The following is a 19,605-nucleotide window of genomic DNA, read 5'->3' as shown; positions in this document are numbered from 1 at the left end:
TATATTTGAAGTACAATCAATATCACGTCATTAGTTTTAATTAACTTAATTGAGCTGAAAATGAAATCTTGATCTCGAAAGATTAACTATTAAATTTATGCGTTCTATAATTTTCTAAAGTAATAAATGCTGCAAATGGTTTCAAGGCTGTTTCTGAGTGAATACTTTCTTCAAAATAATATTAAACATTATAGAAAGATTTTCGAGACATTCGAGATTTTCACGAGCAATCTCGACTCGACTCGAAAAATCGAATCGAGAAATACGTTTGTCTCGACTCGTCTCGAATTTTACAACGTGTGTCTCGACTCGAATTCGAGTCGAGATTCGAGAAATGTCTCGACTCGAGCGCATCCCTACTTGTGTTTCTTTAATGGTTTTACAGTGAGTTCTAATACAACAATGAAGCAGGGATTCCACCAGAATATTTAGTTTGGGGGTGTGAAGTCATAATTGGGAGGGTGTAAGTGGTTTGCACTGTTTGTATCGAATTTTGGAGCAAAATACAGTTGTTGTAAACTTGGATTCTTCAAACCAAAACACACAGCTAGCACGCTCGGGACCAGTAAAGGCAACCATCTTTGCTCCAACTGCCGCTAGCGCCTGCGGTGGCTTGTTTCTGAACTAGTGTACTACGTGAATCAAAACTAAATGTATTTTGCTACAAAAGGGCACCAAAACCATGTCTGTAAGATAAACGAATCGATCAATATGAGTTTTCAAAATTGTAAAATCCTTTTTGATACACTCTGTATCTGTTTAACCGTGTCTACAGTCCAGGATATAAAAGGTGAATGGCCCATACCTGCTACATTCCTTGTGACTTTCATGTTTTTGGTCCACTCAAAGAGAGGATGAAGGATAAACATGTTCGAAGCGATGAAGAGGTGAAAATTGCGGTACATCAACAAGCGGATAACGGAACACATTTATAAAAAAATAAACATTTTTTATGTAAATCATCTTTGTATTCTGTGGTTGTCTAAGTAAGAATAAAGGCTCTTCCCTCAATTTTGAAACAGATTTTATTTTTCAGAATATTCTCTCTTTTTTTATTATTACAATACAAGACAAAAGGGGTTCTCATTAAATTCTTTTCAGTCAAACACTGGATTCAAACAGCAGCAACAAGGCTTTATTGATTGGCTAACACAATCTTCATTCTCTGTGCTTCATATTTTTAATTATGTTTTTCTTTTAATTTCTTGTTTGAAACCAATAAAACAAGTTTTTTTCAATTAACATCTTATCAACTACTGGTAAATAATTTTAAATTCAAAATGTCAGAGAACAAACGAGATGATTGATTTTGTGATAAACGTTTTTTTTTTCTTACTGCTCTTGTAGAAGCGTTTTTTGGATTGAGTTGCGTGTGTGTGTAAAATTTATTACAAGAACGTGAAGGATGAATAACAACAAACGATTACTCCTGCGGAGATTATTGTCACAAAAGAACAGTAATCACAGTATGAACAGTCATACAGCCCTTGTACAGCTGAAACAATGTCGTGTTTAACTATTTAATTAATACTATTAAATGTGATTGTTATTTTCACATCTCTGTGTATATACCTCTCCCACACACGCACATACACACACACATACACACAAACGATGATAAATGATTTTTTTAAAGTTTTCAATAAGTTAACAAAATAATCAGTGTTGCCAATACCTGCCTTCTTCATATAATATACCTTAACGACATTCATGGTAACTTCCCTCAATATAATTAAAGAAGTTCGAATCATAAATTATTTTAGTTTAGATTAATCCTGTACAGCTCAGATCTCAAATATATCTGTAATAGATCTTGAGACATTGTACAATGCTGATAAAATATTACTAAAAGATTGTGTAGATTTATGTCAGCGTGTTCGTCACGTCACAATAAATATATTTTGACAAGATTGATTAATTGAGTGAGGGATTTCAGCATTGAGGCTATTTATCCCCGTCACATTAAATACATCTTGACAAGATTGATTAATTGGGAGAAGGATCTCGGTATTGAGGCTATTTATCCTCATCACAATAAATATATTTTGACAAGATTGATAAATTGAGTGAGGGATTTCAGCATTGAGGCTATTTATCCCCGTCACAATAAATACATCTTGACAAGACTGATTAATTGGGAGAAGGATCTCGGTATTGAGGCTATTTATCCTCATCGCAATAAATACATTTTGACAAGATTGATTAATTGGCAGATGGATCTCAGCATTGAGGCTATTTATCCCGTCACAATAAATACATCGTGACAAGATCGATTAATTGGCAGAGGGATCTCAGCATTGAGGCTAGTTATCCCCGTCACAATAAATACATCTTGACAAGATTGATTTATTGGGAGAGGGATCTCAGCATTGAGGGTATTTATCCTTGTTACGAATAATATATGTTAAAATGAGAACACGGGACAGAACATTTTATTTATTTCCAATACTTGCAACTATTTTGATTTGCTTTTCGCCATGATCAAACAAAATAGAAGAGTGGTGTTCCCAAACTTTTACGTGGCGGGGGCCTGAGCATAACTTGATAGTTCGCAATCTAGTAGTTTAAATTATCTTTGGATGAAGTAGTGCAGCAACGAAAGGGACCAATGAAATTGATGGACCCTTAAATGAAGGTTATTATGTATTTACAATTTAATTTTCATAATTATTTGGTATGTTTTAAAAAGCTCTATTGATTATAATTATTGCTTACAGTTTTAATAACATGCGAACTTGTCTAGTAGAATATGTGATTGTAGTATGAAAAAGATGTCTTTAAAGACATATATGATTTACAAAATACAGTTTTATTTGCCTTTTCTCCACGTTAGAAAAAAAAAATACTGTGTTATAGCTTTTATGTCATAGGTAGATACTGCTAGATACTGCAATATTTCGCTTTATTACAAAAATCTATTTCATAGTTCTGAACAAGCAATAGTAGACCTACCACGTAGGGAGGAAAAATAAACATCTTTTAGTGAGGATAGATACAGCGAAGTAACTAGGTTAGTTGTCGCCCGGGACAAGAACTCGTGGTAGCGCCCCACTGACCAACCAAACCAAAACGTTCCATCAAATATTTGCCTAATTTTGTGCCCTCCAAATCCGGCGCCCGGACACAAGCCCCGTTTGCCTCATAGTTACGTTACTGGATAGATATAATTTAGAAGTACATTAAGTACGTATATAATATTCAAAATCGTAATCTTATATTCATTTGCCTGATTTAAGATAGAAAGTAACAACATGTCTGATGTCACTTTAAGATATCCCTCTGGACAGCTTTGGAAAACATTTATATCAGAAAAAAATAATAAAAAAATATAAATGTAGGCTTGATAGACTTGATATAAGATTTGGTTGAGTGGGAATATAATAGTAAAGATATCCGTTCTCTATAATTTCTATTTGAACAGTTTGAGCTGAAAATTCAGATAAATGTTAGAATTATCCGAAGAAGTTTTCGGGAAAAGTTTTCCCTGCTTAGGGTTTTAGAAGGATCATCTTGCTTGTGATGATATTAATTGTTATTTCTCTCAAATTCCCAAAATACCTTTCCTAATGACAACACTGAAAGTTGCATTATCCCATTATGTCTCGCTTTAATTAAGAAATATTAATTAATGGTTTCTTGTTCTCTGACATTTTCTTTTTGCTAATTTATACATGCAGAATAAATTTTATGTTTCAGTTCTGAGAGTACACTTTTCGGTAACATTTTATAAAATATTTCCCATACATTTTTTAAAAGATATAAGATATAACAATTATATTTTTGATATAATCAAATTCAGAAAAATAAAGTCTCTTATTTTATTTTTAGAATCATGTGAAGTGAAAAACCATTTTACATTTTTTGGTTTAACAATACTGTAAATAATCTGACGAATGAATCTTTTGTCCTTAAAAATTTATTATTTTTGAATTTATTCGTGTTACTATTGTAAAGTAACTTTTTAGTCTGGCTTGTCATAAATGCTTATCAATTATAGAATGAAAACGGGTTAGCTTATGAAAACACAAAAAAATAACATATATATGCGTATATATATCTGTAAAAGATTGGAATGAAAAATAGGCCTTTTTTCATCATGTGTGTGTTTTTTCATTCTTTCTTTCGTAAAGAATAACATACCGAGCTATTTTTCACTTACAAAGAATAAACACTTAAGGAAGAAAAACTATCCATTGGAAAGCATAGAAAAAATTCACAATATAGCACAGTAAAAATACCTTTTTTGGGTCACAGCGAAATAGAACATGGCATCTCGATTTCAATACAAGTTTTATGATCACAAACAAATCTGTATATGAAGAACAGGTGTAAAATTTTGGGCATTCTTTCTATATGTCACAACACACATGTATATTTTTTTCCTTTTTTTGTTTGAAGGTTCCACCATTTGTCTGAACCTAACATAGTGGAACTATTTTTTCTTTGTTACTACATAATTGTGTTTATGATTGTTTGACCATAACATTTTATTATATTCTCTGTTTTGCACATGAATGATATAAGATTACTTAACAGATAACAAAGAAGGAAAATATGATATTTCTTTTCTTGCAGATAATAATTTAATTAATTACTCCACTTCATTTCGGAAGGGAAACAACACTTTTTTTCACAACATGGCGCCTTATTATTATTATTATTAGGTTTTATTATAATTCTCGTTTTTTTCGCTTATCGGCGCCGTGCCATGAATTCTGACATACAAGGGAAGCGCCAGCATTCACCTCTGTGAGGTTTCTCGTACATCCTGAGTTTCATCAGCGTATCTGCAACATTTTGAGCTACTCGCTGGCATATCACATTGTCTTCACAAATGGCGTTGGCTTCTTTCAAGAATTCCATGTCACATGCAGCACGATATCTAGGACCCGCAAGAGAGGTCTGAAATCACGAAATAATAAATAAACATTTTTTTCTATCAACAAAGAAAGAAACAGGAAAAATAGAAATATGCTAGAAATAACACTTATTCTACTATGTTCTACTTTACTTCAGCTTGGTTAGTCATTTATATTTAGAGACGAACTTCCGCTTGGCTTATTCATTTATATGTAAAGACGAAACTTTTTCGTTAATGCGAAATCTACGAAACAAAAAAATACGTATATACTTCAGGAAACATCAAAGTTTTCGTTTCAGAGCCAGAAATCATGTTTATCTTATCGCGAATTTTTGAGATATTTGCGATAAAAGCGAATGGAAACGAAAAAGTGGAATTCTTGCTAATAATAACTATAAAGCACATTTCCAGTATTATTTAACTTAAAAATCGTTGTAGATATCAACAAAATCGTTGACTGTGTTTTATGGTGAAAATATCCATGATCTGTTGGTTGCTTACTATGAATTTAAAGGTAAGGTTATTGAAGTCCTCAACGGTGAGGGTAAGGAAGTTGACATTGTATCATTGTTAAAGTTTAAAAGTTAAATGCGAGTATTTTGCTGTCAGCTCGTTACGTTTAAGATAGTTGCCAGTCTCGAGTGTTGATTCCTAGAAATTCTTTTCTAACTATAATATAATCGTTACTGACAGGAGAACAAAGTTAAAAGAAGAATTGGTAATGTCTTGCTGCACGTTATCCTTTAACTAAGGATGAAGTTAGAGGATGTGTTTAAATTTTTTCATTAATGTCTATATTTCAGTGAACACATTAGCTAGAATGTGCAACTGAGCAATGTATATCCTCATTTTTGTATTAGATACACCTTACTACCAAAATATACTTTTTACAAGTACCACAATTTAAAAAAATGCTACATTTAAAAAATAAATGCGAAAATTGTGATAAGTAATGCTACAAAATATCAAAATTGTTGCGAAAAAGTTTCATCTCTACTTATATTGTATGGAATCATTTTCTGGAATACCTGACATGCGACAAAAGTATTTACAATGGTATACAATACGGATGAAGATGCTAAGAATAATGCTATCAGTTTCCTTTCATACAACTACAAAACTATTGTATACCATTACTGTGTATATGTATATTCTCAAAACATCATCATTTATATAGCTATATATTAATAAACAAAAATTTCCACTAAATTTGGACTTACAGCAATACACAACCACAATCATCAATCACTGGATATGCAAAATTTCTCGGTTTCCAAATCTCAAAACTTGTCATACCTCATAGGAATAAAACTATATAATAAACTACTAAATTCTAACAAACCTAGAGGGCACGGTGATTAGTAGTAAAGCGCTTAGCTCTGGTGCATGGAAGTTTGCAGTTCGATCCGGTCAAGTAAGGTTGTGGTGCACAACTTGCTGCTTTAGGCTTACCATTTGGTCAGTTGTTAAATATATTTACAAATTATGACATGATAATGATACCAGTTCATGCTAAACTATTATATGAAGAAGAAGTAAGTTTATAACAGTCCAAAATACACATTACATTATTTAGTCAACATTGTGTATTATTCCATTCGACATTTTTGCATGCAGGAGTTATGGAATATATCCAGAATATGATGGTGTAACGTTTCCGAAGATTATCGATGGAAAGATTATCTTCGTTTCCTAAAGTTTGTTTCTCCTTGATTTCCATCAGTTTTTTTATCCCTTCGAACCAGTTATATTTCTGGAATTTGAAACTGTATCACTATGTATAATAAGTAATTTTCCTAAAATGTGATCAGTCTGTTTATTTACATGCAATCACTGCAATTTAGCATAAGGATGTTTGAAATACACGTACAGTTATGAGTAGAAGTTTGTCCGAATAGTTTCGGTTTTAAGGTTCTTGCCCTGTTGTTCCGTTGATATATATTTTTGTTCCCGTTTCCAGTCGTGATAATATGTTCACCATTTTCTGAGTGCTCTACCCTCATTGCAATATTTTAAAATATTTATTCTTTTTATTACATACTTTTACATTAACTTTTACATATGCAACCTTAACTTCAAGTACGCTTTAATATTGGTGAGCGTACCAGTCGCGTCTATTCATGTATAATCTTTGGATCTAAGATGTTTGTTACTTTCCTAACCATAATAACTGATAGATACAACAGGAATGAAATAAAAATGGAAAATCAGTACTTTTCATTTCCATCCATTTTTACATTTAAATTACTTAGCTACACTACAGAAAAGTTATCATTGAGATTACTTAGCAACGTATATGATTATGACAAAGATTATATGAGAAATGTCTGCACCAGAATAAAACCTTGCTTCTTTCAGGAAAAAAGATTAGAAGAAGAAGAAGAAAAAGTTACGAAAGAAATAAATGATGACTGGCTCTTTCTTATTCGAAGCTTCAAAAATGGGATGAAGGGTCGTGCGATTTAATTAGTGCTATTTTTAGTAGTTCTACATATTTTATTTATTCTAATACACGATAACACACTGAGCAAGGGAACAGAGGAAAACAGATTTAAAGAAATTCTGGACACAACTAAGGAGAAATGGATAGAACGAAGAGGATAGGGTCACAAGAGACATAGCAAGAGGGAGAAAGAAAAAGAAAGAAGACAAGAACAAAAATGGTTTGGAATAGAAAGCCTAGGCAAAGAAACAGAGAAGATCAAGAGAATGCTTCGGAAAGCAGGAATTAGACGTACAGGAAAGGAGGAAGCAGAATAATTGAACTAGCCAGAAGGACCAAGAGAAAAGCAATAGCGGACAAAGATCAAAGGGGAGTAATATATAGAGTAGGATGCGCGGAGTGTAACAAAATTCACATAGGAGAAACAAAAAAGAAAATGCAAGAAAGGATTAAACAACACCAGGATGATGTAAGATTGACAAGGGACAACAATGCGATATACAAGCATCAGAAAGAGACAAACCACAGGATAGGGTGGGAAGGAGCAGATGTCATAGGAGTAGAGAACAGAACTTTGGTGAGAAAATGAAAGGAAGCCAGGGAGAGTATGAAGGCAGGAGACAAGGTGATGAATTTGGTACGCAGGATTCTCGATAAAGAGTGGGAGAAGATTCTGCTTAAAGAAGAAGAAACGAAAAGGAAGAAGAAAGAAAGGAAAAAAATTCAAGGAAAATAAGGATAATTAGAGGACAGAATGCATCCAGCGATAAAAGTAAACTTTTAATTGGTGGTTGGCAAGATGGCGTAGAATGTTCTACACAATAGAGCGTCATGCTCTTCAATTATTTCAATTTAATTTTTAACAGCAATTTCAATTTTGGACATAATTTAGTACATTACAATTTTTATAGTGTTATACATAATTTTTTGTATGTTCTACGCTTCTGCCTTCCTTTTTAATTCACAAACTAGTGTGGAAACAGAACTATTTGAAACAGGCCAATTCGTCCATTTTGGAACGGGCCATCTTCTACAATTCCATTAACAACAAAAAGATTTAAAACAATTCTAGTGAAGCAGTCAACTTGGCCTTAGTGCTGTGACTTTTTAATTATAAAATCTCCCGCGAGGGAGATGAATAGAATAGAATAGAAACTTTTAATTGGACATGTGTGCAGCTGAAAAGTGAAAGTGAAAGCCACACAAGTGTTACTTTTTAACGAAGGGGCGGAGTCTAATTAAAAGTTGATCTCCGGAAAGTATATAAGTGATGACCAACTCCCAAGCAGCCAGAAGGAGTGGAAGTCTGATGAAGACACAGTTATTGTGTTGAAACCGTTACGTGATATTGTTTTTTTTTTTTTTTTTTTTTTTTTTTACATATTATCACATAGCCTTGCTTAGTGTGTTATTGTGTATTAATACAAAATGGAAACAAGGCCTGATAGAATATTTATTTATTCATCTAATTCTTGCATATCATATCATATCATACTATTCTTTAATATAAAAATAAGAAAACATTATATATAACTAAAACTCATGTTAAAGCAAGCGAATCTACCTGTATAAAACAAGGTACTGTAGAAGAATAATCTAGAAAACTTGGAAAACATGCTTTAGCGAAACTAAGGATAATGTTGACCTTATAAACAATTATATTATGTAGTTCCAACATAACAAATTAAGATAAAATATAAATAATTATCGGTGCTGGTTTACTTTTGGTGCACCACATTTTGGAAGATTTAGAGGTAAAATTCAATACTTTTCATGAAAAAAAGATTTATAAAAAACAAACTTCTGCAGGAAATATAATTAAAAGCAAAGTAATACAAATGCATTTTAGGTTTACTAGTGTAGGGTTGCAAGTGTAAAATCATTACAAGTGCTTTACGACAAATAAAATAAGGGAGTGCATATGAAAGAACTGTATTATATACCATTTTCTACCGCCGGAGTATTTTTCCACAGTGTACAGAAGCTGTATTTTAAGTTTACAAATGGAGCGCTAATAGTATGAAACCATGACAATTGCTATTGCAAATCCTATCATTGCGAACACGCACTTATTTTCACCATCCTAGCTTACTCGTTTACCCACCGTCGCTGACACGCCTTCTCCTTTCGGACACACCCTGTCACTAGCCTCGGTCCTCAGCTTCGCCCTGCCCTGACTCGGTTAGATGGCATTCGTGCTTTTTGTGGTCACTTAGCACAAGTGGGTTTGTTTTATGCACTTCAGTTTGTATACCAAAATCCGGACTCCGTATATATAAACAAATCGTAAAAGAAAAATTTTTTCGACAATTACTTCTGATGACCCCCTTGAATTTTATCTATGCCAAGTGAGATATTTTCATGTCGCCTAGCGCAAATCATTTAGGACACAATAAGAAAGAAATTAATGAAATAATTATAATGTCAACAGTTCCTTCTAGTGATGCGCCAAAAGTAAACCTGCTCGTAATTATCAGCAGGTATGTAAATTAATTCTAATTGAAACTCCGAAAGTGAAAAAAAGCAAATGGTGGGTATTTTTACTATAATTTTATGCATTTTAAAACATAGTGTAAATAATAATTGATCAAAATTTATTAATGAAATCATTAGGTTATTGGTGAACTGTGTGTTTACTAACAAGGGAAGGTCACAAACTGGCTCCGCTGAGATTCGAACGAGACAATTGTGTTTGCATTTGGTATGTAATAACTAGACGAATCCCAAAGTTATACGTGCCACCGCTCGGAATATCGTGAGGTAGAACATGTTTTGTAATGTAAAAGCTATTAGCTCACAGAATAGTTTGGACTGGGTCATTTGTTCGGAAACGGTTGGGTATATCGAAACCTCGAATAACACTTATGCCATCATTTTCAGAGCACACATTTTGGGGTAGAAAAAAAAGTTTGTTCAAGGGTGCCCCGCAGTGTCCCAGACGGTGTCCAACTCAAAAGTTTCAAATAGCAAGGGGGTTAAGTAGCATACCATTTGGAAGCTGTTGTGAAATGAAAGAAGATGGAGCAATTTTCTAGTTTTTTTACGGAAAACCTACGCAAAATGATAGGGAGTCAAAATATAAACCAAAGTTTAATTGAAAAGTCCATGCGCACCCATATAAATCGGAAATGGAGACAAATGTGAAAACAGGAAAACACGTGAGGCATTATTTTCAAAGTACAGCAATTTAAAGTAAAATGTCTTGTTTCAGGGCCTCCCCAGAGTCCCAGGTGGGGTCCAACTCAAAAGTTTCGAGGCAAGGGGTGTGAAGTAGCGCATCGTTTGAAAGCTGTTGTGAAACAAAAGATGAATTCACAATGACGGACTAATTTAAATATGATACAAACAAGACAGATAATGCAAGTGAGAGCAAAGAAATAAATAATTGAAATGGTAAATAAACAATGCTCCGTTCTATGATACTTCCAATCGTCTGCTGCGGCAGGTACAGCTTCCGCCTGGTTGCAACAACTTCTGTACTTCGGTCGGGTCACTCGTAGATCTCTTTATTTCAACGGTTCGAATAAACGAAGATGCAATATAATTGTCAGCTGATTGTCAGATGCAACACAATTGTCATCATTTATATACAAAGTCATTTTTCACGATGGCACCCATGTTGGATTACAGATGATACGTCTTTGACTTTTTATGGATATGACAATAAACGTAAATACCACATTTCGCTTCTCCAGCTCCAGTGGTTTGAGCTGGAAATGCATGTGATACATAGTACGGCATTTTAAACTCAAGATATTGCGTTTTTGAACATTTCGTATCTTTTCGTCACCTACTCTTACTGATCAACATTCATGCCAAATTTAGTATTTCTAGCTTCAGCAGTTCAGAGTGCCTATACCTCTGACATAGGTTTTGAGTGGCCATCTTGAATTCAAGATGGAAATAGACTTGTTAATTAATTTGTGTTTACATTTTGACCCTCTATCATTTTGCACGGGGTTATCGTAGAGAGTCGAGATTTGCTCCATCTTCTTTCATTTAACAACAGCTTTTAAACGATGTGCTACTTAACACCCGTTGCCATTCAAAAACTTTGAATTGGACCGCACCTGGGACCCTTCGGGGACCCTGGGACAAGATGACAGGAGTGAAGTGATGACACAGGCTGCTGTTTGCGCGGGAATATTAAAAATGAAGCTAAACAAGGGGAATAATAATATTTTCGAATTTGAAGTAGTTGTACTGTTGAATAGGGGCTTAAGTGGTCAGAACTTAACCCAACGAATTTCGTTTCTCAAAAACTGATCACTACCAATGTTTTTTTAAAAATTCCATTGACATATGAAATGCTTCCAATTTGAAGGAATTTATTGGGATCATTTGTCCATCAACTAATTGTATCGCCAGGATTTCTTTTTGTGCATACGTTTTTAGTTTTGTGATATTTTTATGTCTGCATGCATACAAAACATATGTCTGCGCACATATGCCTGTATGTGCGTTAGTGTATTTTTAATAGGCTAATTAATAATAATTAGCCTTAAATTACGAACTTTCATTCATTGAGACATTAAGTAATTACTATAATTTCAAACATATGTAGTAGCAAAACTATATTTTGGATTTTAAATACAAATATTAAACATATTATTCACCTCCATTTATCAATATTAAGAAATTCACAAAGAAGGCTCCGTTCTGAACTTCTGTTACATTTCACAAAATATTTTTTTACTGTAAGAGAATCGAAATTAAAATGCTATTTTTGTGTTTACACACAGAATAAAACTACAAAAGTTTACAATTATAATTAAATAATTATTGTTGGAAATTAATGCTGTCACTGATTTAGAATATTTTACAAGCACATAGTTTCTAATGTATTGAAATTTAATTTCTTATCGATAGCATAAAACGTTGTAAATAGTTGAAAGTTTCCATAACTATTCTCCAGGTGGATTTGTATACAACCAAAGGCAGTTTTGTCAAGTTTAACGAAAAGTCCAAAATAAGCTTTTTGAAAGCAGCTCTTATTTGAAAAAAACAAAACAAAAACAAAAACAAAAAAAAACGCATAATGATCGCTTTTGGCAGTCGTAATTATCTTCGCAAGCAGCTTGATAAAAATTCAGCATAGCATAACAACAAAAACGGCTTCTCTTATATGTATATTTAAAAAAAGCTTGGTAAGATGACTGTAGGGGAAGCCGAATTCTACTTCGCCCCGGGCGCCGAAATTTCTAGCTAATTTTTTACTGCAAAAAGTATGCCCTTGAAAATGATGGGGTACATGTTCCTCGAATTTTCCATCTACCCAACCGTTTCCGAACAAATGACCTGTTCAAACTATTCTGTCAGCCAATAGCTTTTATATTACAAAATGTGTTCTAACTCAGGATATCCCGCTCGGTGACACGTATAACTTTAGGATTCGTTAGGTTATAACACATCAAATGCAAACACAATTATCTCGTTCGGATCTCAGCGGAGCCATTTCGTGACCTTCCCTTGTAAGAACATATTTACTGTTATAAGAAGAGAATACAATACAATTCTATAAAGTTAAAACACTTATGTATCAAAATGGATTATATTCGGAACTTCAATATAATACCTTATAGGTGTTAAGTAAAATGGCTCTCGGTTAGGTACGTATTTTCTACCGATAAAAATTAAAGTGTAATAACATAACTATGGTAAACTTAGATACGACTAATCTTAAAATATTCTTTTAGTACTTTAAGTACTGTAAGAGAAGAAAGGAATCTTATCATCTAACGAACTAAAGTATAAGTGCCCATAGTATCAGTCAAAGGCTTTGTCATTGTGATATAGCAGTAATACTTACACAAGCATAACAAAGTCCATGTTGAAAGCATGGTTCTAGAAAACTGGAGTGGAATTCTCCAGTTAGGGACAACAGAGTTTTACAAGTGGTGATAATCTTCCGCTCTTGTTCTTGACATTCCACTGCAAATAGTAAAACACATAATGTTAAATCATTACACATCAATGCTTATTGATATCAATACTACTGGTGATCATAACTTTGCTTTGTTATAATTAAGGCCCGGATTTATATGTAAAAACGTTTTTTTTTCAAACACGTACAAGCCCAAAACAAAGTTTATTATCCTAATTAAGAGTCTGTAAGTATAAATTACAAATTTTATTTCACATATGTAAAAATACATATTGTTCGAAAAATGTTATGTAAATAAATATTTTGAACATTTTTTAAATAAATATATATTTTTTAATAATTTTCCGTTATTTTATTCTAAATTTCACAACGAATTGTTCTTTTCTTTCTCTCGAAAGAAATTAACATCGGGAAAAGAATAGGCTACATGACATACTGACATACCCTTATATATGATAAACAATCCCGAGCTCCGAAATTTTCCTACCAAGTATATCGAACTTAAGTCCTCCAGATGAGTCAACGCTTCCGAAAAACTATCTACCTAAGTGCTATGAAGAAACACTAACACACATTAAGTCCGTATGTGAACATGGAAAAAATTTGGATGAGCATTGATGCAATAGTGATTCTGTTAGCGTTAGAAAAGTGGGTTAGAAAGAAAAAGAGATGTGTACTGAAAAATGAGGAAATAATTTGACAAATGTCAGGCTGTTCAATGAATCTTTGCACATTTTGTTGCTGAATGATGTGAAATATGACGTTTTGCTTTTTCTGACTGATACTGTTCTTTATATGAGGAAAGCTTGTGAAGCTCTTTCTATATGCTACCCTAATATGATTCATGTGACGTGTGTCGTACACGCCCTACATCGATTGTGTGAAAAAATCCTAACCCCTTTATCTTAAAGTAGACAAGTTAGTGTCAAATGAAAAAAAAAAAAAAATCGTAAAATCGCCAACTAGAATTCAACTTTTCCTCAAAGAAACAAATCCCGATCTTTCACTTCCTCTAATACCCGTAATCACACGGTTGGGTGCCTGGCTTAATGCAATACCATTTTATGCGGATAATTTTGCAGCATTTGTATCTGTAGTAACTAAACTAAACCCAGATAATGTTTCATCCATTGAAATTGTTCAAAATTTAGTAAATGACACTGGCTTGAAATGTGACTTGGCTTTCATATCTGCCAATTTTGGTTTCTTGACTCACTCTATAGAGAAACTAGAAACTACGGGAGATTTATCGAGTACTTCGGTTAAAGAAGTACAATGCGTTGAAAGAAAGCTGAATGTTCTTTCTGCTTCGAAAGCTGAAGTCCTAAGAAAAAATTTAAGGATTTGTTTGAGAAAAAGATTGGCTATAAAATCCTATATAAAATATCTGAAGTATTGAAAGGTCAAAACAGAAGTGAAGTTGTGAATATTCATAATGTGCCCCTTTTCAAAACGCGAGGTTAACATCATGTGACGTAGAACGCTCCTTTTTTTCAATATAAGGCATTATTCCGTGACAATAGCCATGGTTTTACGATAGACAATTTGGAAAAGACGTTAGTTATTCAGTGCAATGCCTATGGAATTTCGACATTTGATGAACAGGAGCTATTGGTGGGAACCAGTATTTACTTTTCTTATTTTGTGTTTTTTTCCATACTTTTCCTCGATATTTTTTGTTAAATATTTTTTTTAATTTTTAGCAATTTTTTTTTCATTTTTTAGCACATAAAAATAAATATTTTAAAGTTTTTTTTTTAGCATATTAAAATCCGGGCCCTGGTTATAATTATTACATGCAGTTACGAGTTGCTATAATGTACGATGAATTAAAATTAGAACCTCGTCATTGCGGTAGTGAGAAAGAAAGATCGTAGGTTTGATGGTTCTATTACAACTCCTTGTGAGATTGTAAATGTCGTGTTGTGTCTATGTCATTTTATCATTGTACTAATAATTGTATAACCATTGATTACCAGTTCTTCTTCAGTCTTATTATTCAGCATAACTACGGGATCTTAAACTTAAGGGTTTTATTTCATTTCATTCAGGACTAAAAAGTATAAACTGATCTGTTCTGAATTTCGTACCCAGGGACCACTCTATGAAGGATGAAACGCCAAAAAAAAAAAAAAAAAAAAAAAAAAAAGATATTAGTCTTGCTTTTTTTCTCCGATTTTCAGTTCTTATAAAGCGTAAGTTTCTTAGCTCCAAAAGATGAGAAGGACAAATTCTTCCCCTCAGTTCGAGGAATATCTAATTTTTTAAAAAATAAATTGTGTAGTAATATATTAATAAAAAAGTGAAATTGTTATGTCCGTGAAGAATCTCCCCCTTTTCCCAAACTAAAATCTGAAATGACTGCTGATTTCTACAGATGAAGTTTACTAACCAGAGATGAAGTTGAACCTTGAATCTGGAGATAAAGTGTAGAAATCAGTAAAGTGTACAATTGTTCTATATATATCCTGAAAGGGTTTGTCGAGTAAGTTCCAAAACAATTTTCAATTTCTTGCCCGGAAGTTGACCCCACTCCTTCAGGATTGGAAATATATAGAACATCTAGATCTATATGTCCTATATACTACAGTGATCTGTATGACTAGTAGATTAGGAATATAATATGCACTACTCAATTATATCCTATATCTATGAATAAAACAAAAAAACATGATTATTTCCTATAAATATCGTATATTGGTGGTCCTATAAAGTAGAGAAAGCATATCCATAATATCCAGTGAACAGTAAGTCATTTGGTATCACAACTAATGTGACTCATTGTTATGGCTAAATATGACACATTCGTTGTACGTATTTCAATGTCTATATTTCCCACGATTTCACTTCTATACGTTCAGACCAATACGTTCATTATATATTCGTCAACTGCTCATCTAGACGAGTTGTTTGATAGTTCACACGGTACAAAAACATTCAATAGATTTTGAGTTACTAATTAGGGAAACTAGTCGTGGTGGTAATTTGAACTCTTTTACTCGATCCGAACAGCTCTTTCTTTGTAGCTATACAAACCCGATTGGTCACTCTTCAGGGTTTAAGCTCTCTAGCCTCAAGGCCCGGGTAATGAGAGGGAAGGGGGATCCGGCTGAATGTTGTTTGCCGGAGTTTGGCTTTAGTTTTTGGCTATATGTGAGAGTCATGTAACACACGTCACGGTCCTGGTAATATGATGCTGCCAGCACTTGGTTTTTAAGGTGTGAGGGCCACGTAACTTACACTGTCTCATGATCACTCTACAGCGTGATAGTGAGATTCACTAATATAGGATATTTGTAGTGAAATAATCATTTTGTATGTTTATTACTCGATATAGGATATAATTGTGAAATGCATATTATATTCTTAATCTATTAGTCATGCGGAATACTTTGATATATAGATCAAGTTTTTCTATATACTTCCAGCCCTAAAGGGGTAGGGCACTTCCGGGCAAGGAATTGAAATCTGTTTTGGAACTTGCTCAACAAACTTTTTCAGAAAATATATGTTATCACCAGATTCAAGATTCAACTTGAAGTTACCACTAGTAAGAGTTGTATGTGCATTGTGTCTGCATAACATATACATGCGACTACAATCAAACGTTTATTCATAAATATGGTATAATATTTATGTGAAAAGTGGTTCCATTAGAGACGAAATAAGATTTTCTTAAAACTTAGGAGTGTGACGTTTTTCAACGTATAAAACTGAATGAATGATAAGTTTACTTCATAGCGTAATCAGATGTGTTACCTTGCTATTTATGAGTTTAACTCCTAAAAGTGATGGTTACGAATCCAGACGTGGATACGTTTTCTTTTTTCTTTCTTTATAAAATAATAAATAATGTTTAATAAGGCAGTATCCTAACTTTATATAAAACTACATGAACTCACTGACATAAAATAACGGGTATTTCTGGTTGACGTGGAAAGTTGAAATTTGGTATGATTGTACATATTCGGCACTAACTCACAGGAAAATTGCTAAAAGTGATTATTTTAAATTTTTTAGGCGGGTCTAAAAGGGAATGAAGAAATTCTCAATGTTATTTAAATGGGGCTTTTCTTGAACCTATAATCCCATGTTTTACGTACTAGGAATTGGAATAAAAACATGAAATTGTGTATGCTCGTAGACCTAATAAATTTATAGCTATACACATCTAAATAATCATTTTATTATGTTGTTAATTCATATACATTATATAGTCCAGTTTAATCGAATTTGACGAAATCTATGATGGTTGGGTTTGAACGAAAATTCGATTTAGCCGGAATAAAGGTTTTTCTTTTATGTACAGGTAGGGTTCCCATTATTTTTTGATCCAAAATACGAGCAAGCCTTACGACGACCTGTCAAAGATACAGTGGCCAAACATAGAATAAATATTTTGAAATTTCTTACCTAAAAATCATCTTTTTAGGTCATCACACAATGGCTTACTGTAATACTTAAAATATTATTGGAAACTAACATGTTTTGTAATTTTTCATTACTACAAATATAATAAATCATGGCATTAGATTACGCAATTAAATCTAACCAAAAGAGACCTGGAATGGGAAAATGAGATTTTTTTTTTAAAAAAAAGTAACCTAGTAATTAATAGTAACTAAAATGTAAGTTGTATGATAAAAATACAATTCTTTTACATTTATTTAGTAACTTCGGTATCTGCCTTTATTATACCAGGAGTGCCAAAATTAAAAAATAAAAACTAACATTGTATCTTAAATGAGGAAGCAAACTTATTACATGATTATATTGATACTGTAGTATTGTTTATCGAAATAATTTCTTCTTGCATATGTTTGTGCTGTTTATATGCGTCAAGAACACTCGCTATTTTCAGAGGTGATACGGCGCTACGGCCGCGGCGGTTCTGATCTGTTACGGTAACAGTGTTGCCACCAACATAAAAAATAACTAAATTTCGCCCGAGATTTTAGCGATTCTCGACTCAGGAATCTTCTGGCAGCTCCAAAAACTGTCAAATACGGACATTTTGCTATTTCATGCTTTGTACGATACAGACACGAACACGGACCCCAAAATACAAACAGTCCGTACAAAATACGGACGTATGACAACCCTATGTACAGGACTGTATATTTAGATATATTTTCAACATGAAAAGACGTTATTGGCAATATATGATGTCTTCAGAACTGATCATTGCGAAACTAAAGCCATATGATTGAAACTACGAAGTTTAATTCAGCTTGTAGAAAAATTATTATTATTATTATTATTATTATTATTATTATTATTATTATTATTATTATTATTATTATTATTATTATTATTAATCAATTCGGTTAACCAAGATTTGAGTAAACGGGCTTGTAAAATACACAAGAAGTAATCAGAGATCTCCAAGAACTTAAACACGTAACATGTGCAACAAGTAGAAATAACGAAATCCTATCACTTAGAAAGTTTTAAATATTAGTAAGTTAAACTTTCAAACAATGTAATAGCCTATCAGGGAAATACTATTTGCATGTTGCGTAATATTGTTTATTTTTATTATTGGACTTGTGTGTTTTGTGCGCATTGTCCTGTATTTAGTTTCTCGTGAGTGTGCGTTCAACACAAACAAACAAACAAACAAATAATTTGTATTTCATTGTAAGAAATTACTTGGACAATCTTGGAATTACAATTATTTGATTGAAATTTTAAAAAAATCCCACCTGACATACATATAGAATCGATAATTTTATACTATGCATCATATTATCATGAATTTTCATTTACGAACAAATATTGCAGTTTTAAACGTATTATACTTTTGATGTTCTAACTATGTTATACTTTACTTGAATTGACATCTCAGACGCGATTACTCCCTCTAATCAGAGTTACGATTAATTAGGGCATTGTTCTGCAATTGTGATAAAATTTTAATTATTATATTTTATAACTAGCAGCGTTCACCCCGCTTCGCTGCGGTCACCCCGGAACGCAATAAACTTTGTTACTTAGATAATTTTTACTTTTTCGCTTTCAAGTGATATGATAAAAACCATAGAAGATTGCAGTAAATCTTAACATTATATCGCCTGTCATTTATGTTAACCCGCCCCGCTTCGCTGCGGTCACCCCGGAAGTTTTCGCTTTCAAGTGATATGATAAAAACCATAGTAGATTGCAGTAAATGTTAACATTATATCGCCTGTCATTTATGTTAACCCGCCGAGTGACACGGTCATGCGGGTTGCATATAAATACGTTTATTTTTACCTATGATGAATAACTAACAAAGGATTTGTACGTTATGGACACTTGAATGGTCAATTATCTCAAGACACTGGTAATTAAAAATTAAAGTGATATGATAAAAACCATCTAGGGTCCAAATCCTAATAACCCCCCAAAAATAAAAGAAATTGGTTCAGCCGTATT

General features: G+C 32.9%; 1 protein-coding gene across 2 annotated transcripts in view; it reads right to left on the bottom strand.

Moving 5' to 3' along the window:
- Window positions 1-1,007: 1,007 nt before the first annotated feature.
- Window positions 1,008-19,605, bottom strand: part of LOC145684108 (uncharacterized) — a 223,757-nt gene continuing 205,159 nt past the window's right edge. For both annotated transcript variants that reach the window (XM_081756018.1, XM_081756019.1), the window contains exons 3-4: window positions 13,114-13,235; window positions 1,008-4,902 (exon numbers count right to left, since the gene is read on the bottom strand). In XM_081756018.1, coding sequence (XP_081612144.1) covers window positions 4,693-4,902; window positions 13,114-13,235 — 332 coding nt within the window. In that variant the 3' untranslated portion in view covers window positions 1,008-4,692. The remainder of the gene's footprint in view (window positions 4,903-13,113; window positions 13,236-19,605) is intronic.

This window comes from Thermobia domestica, chromosome 4 (genome assembly GCF_964235325.1).
Source record: "Thermobia domestica chromosome 4, izTheDome1.hap1.1, whole genome shotgun sequence".
NCBI lineage: Eukaryota > Metazoa > Arthropoda > Insecta > Zygentoma > Lepismatidae > Thermobia > Thermobia domestica.
This window is presented reverse-complemented; position numbering and strand designations above follow the sequence as displayed.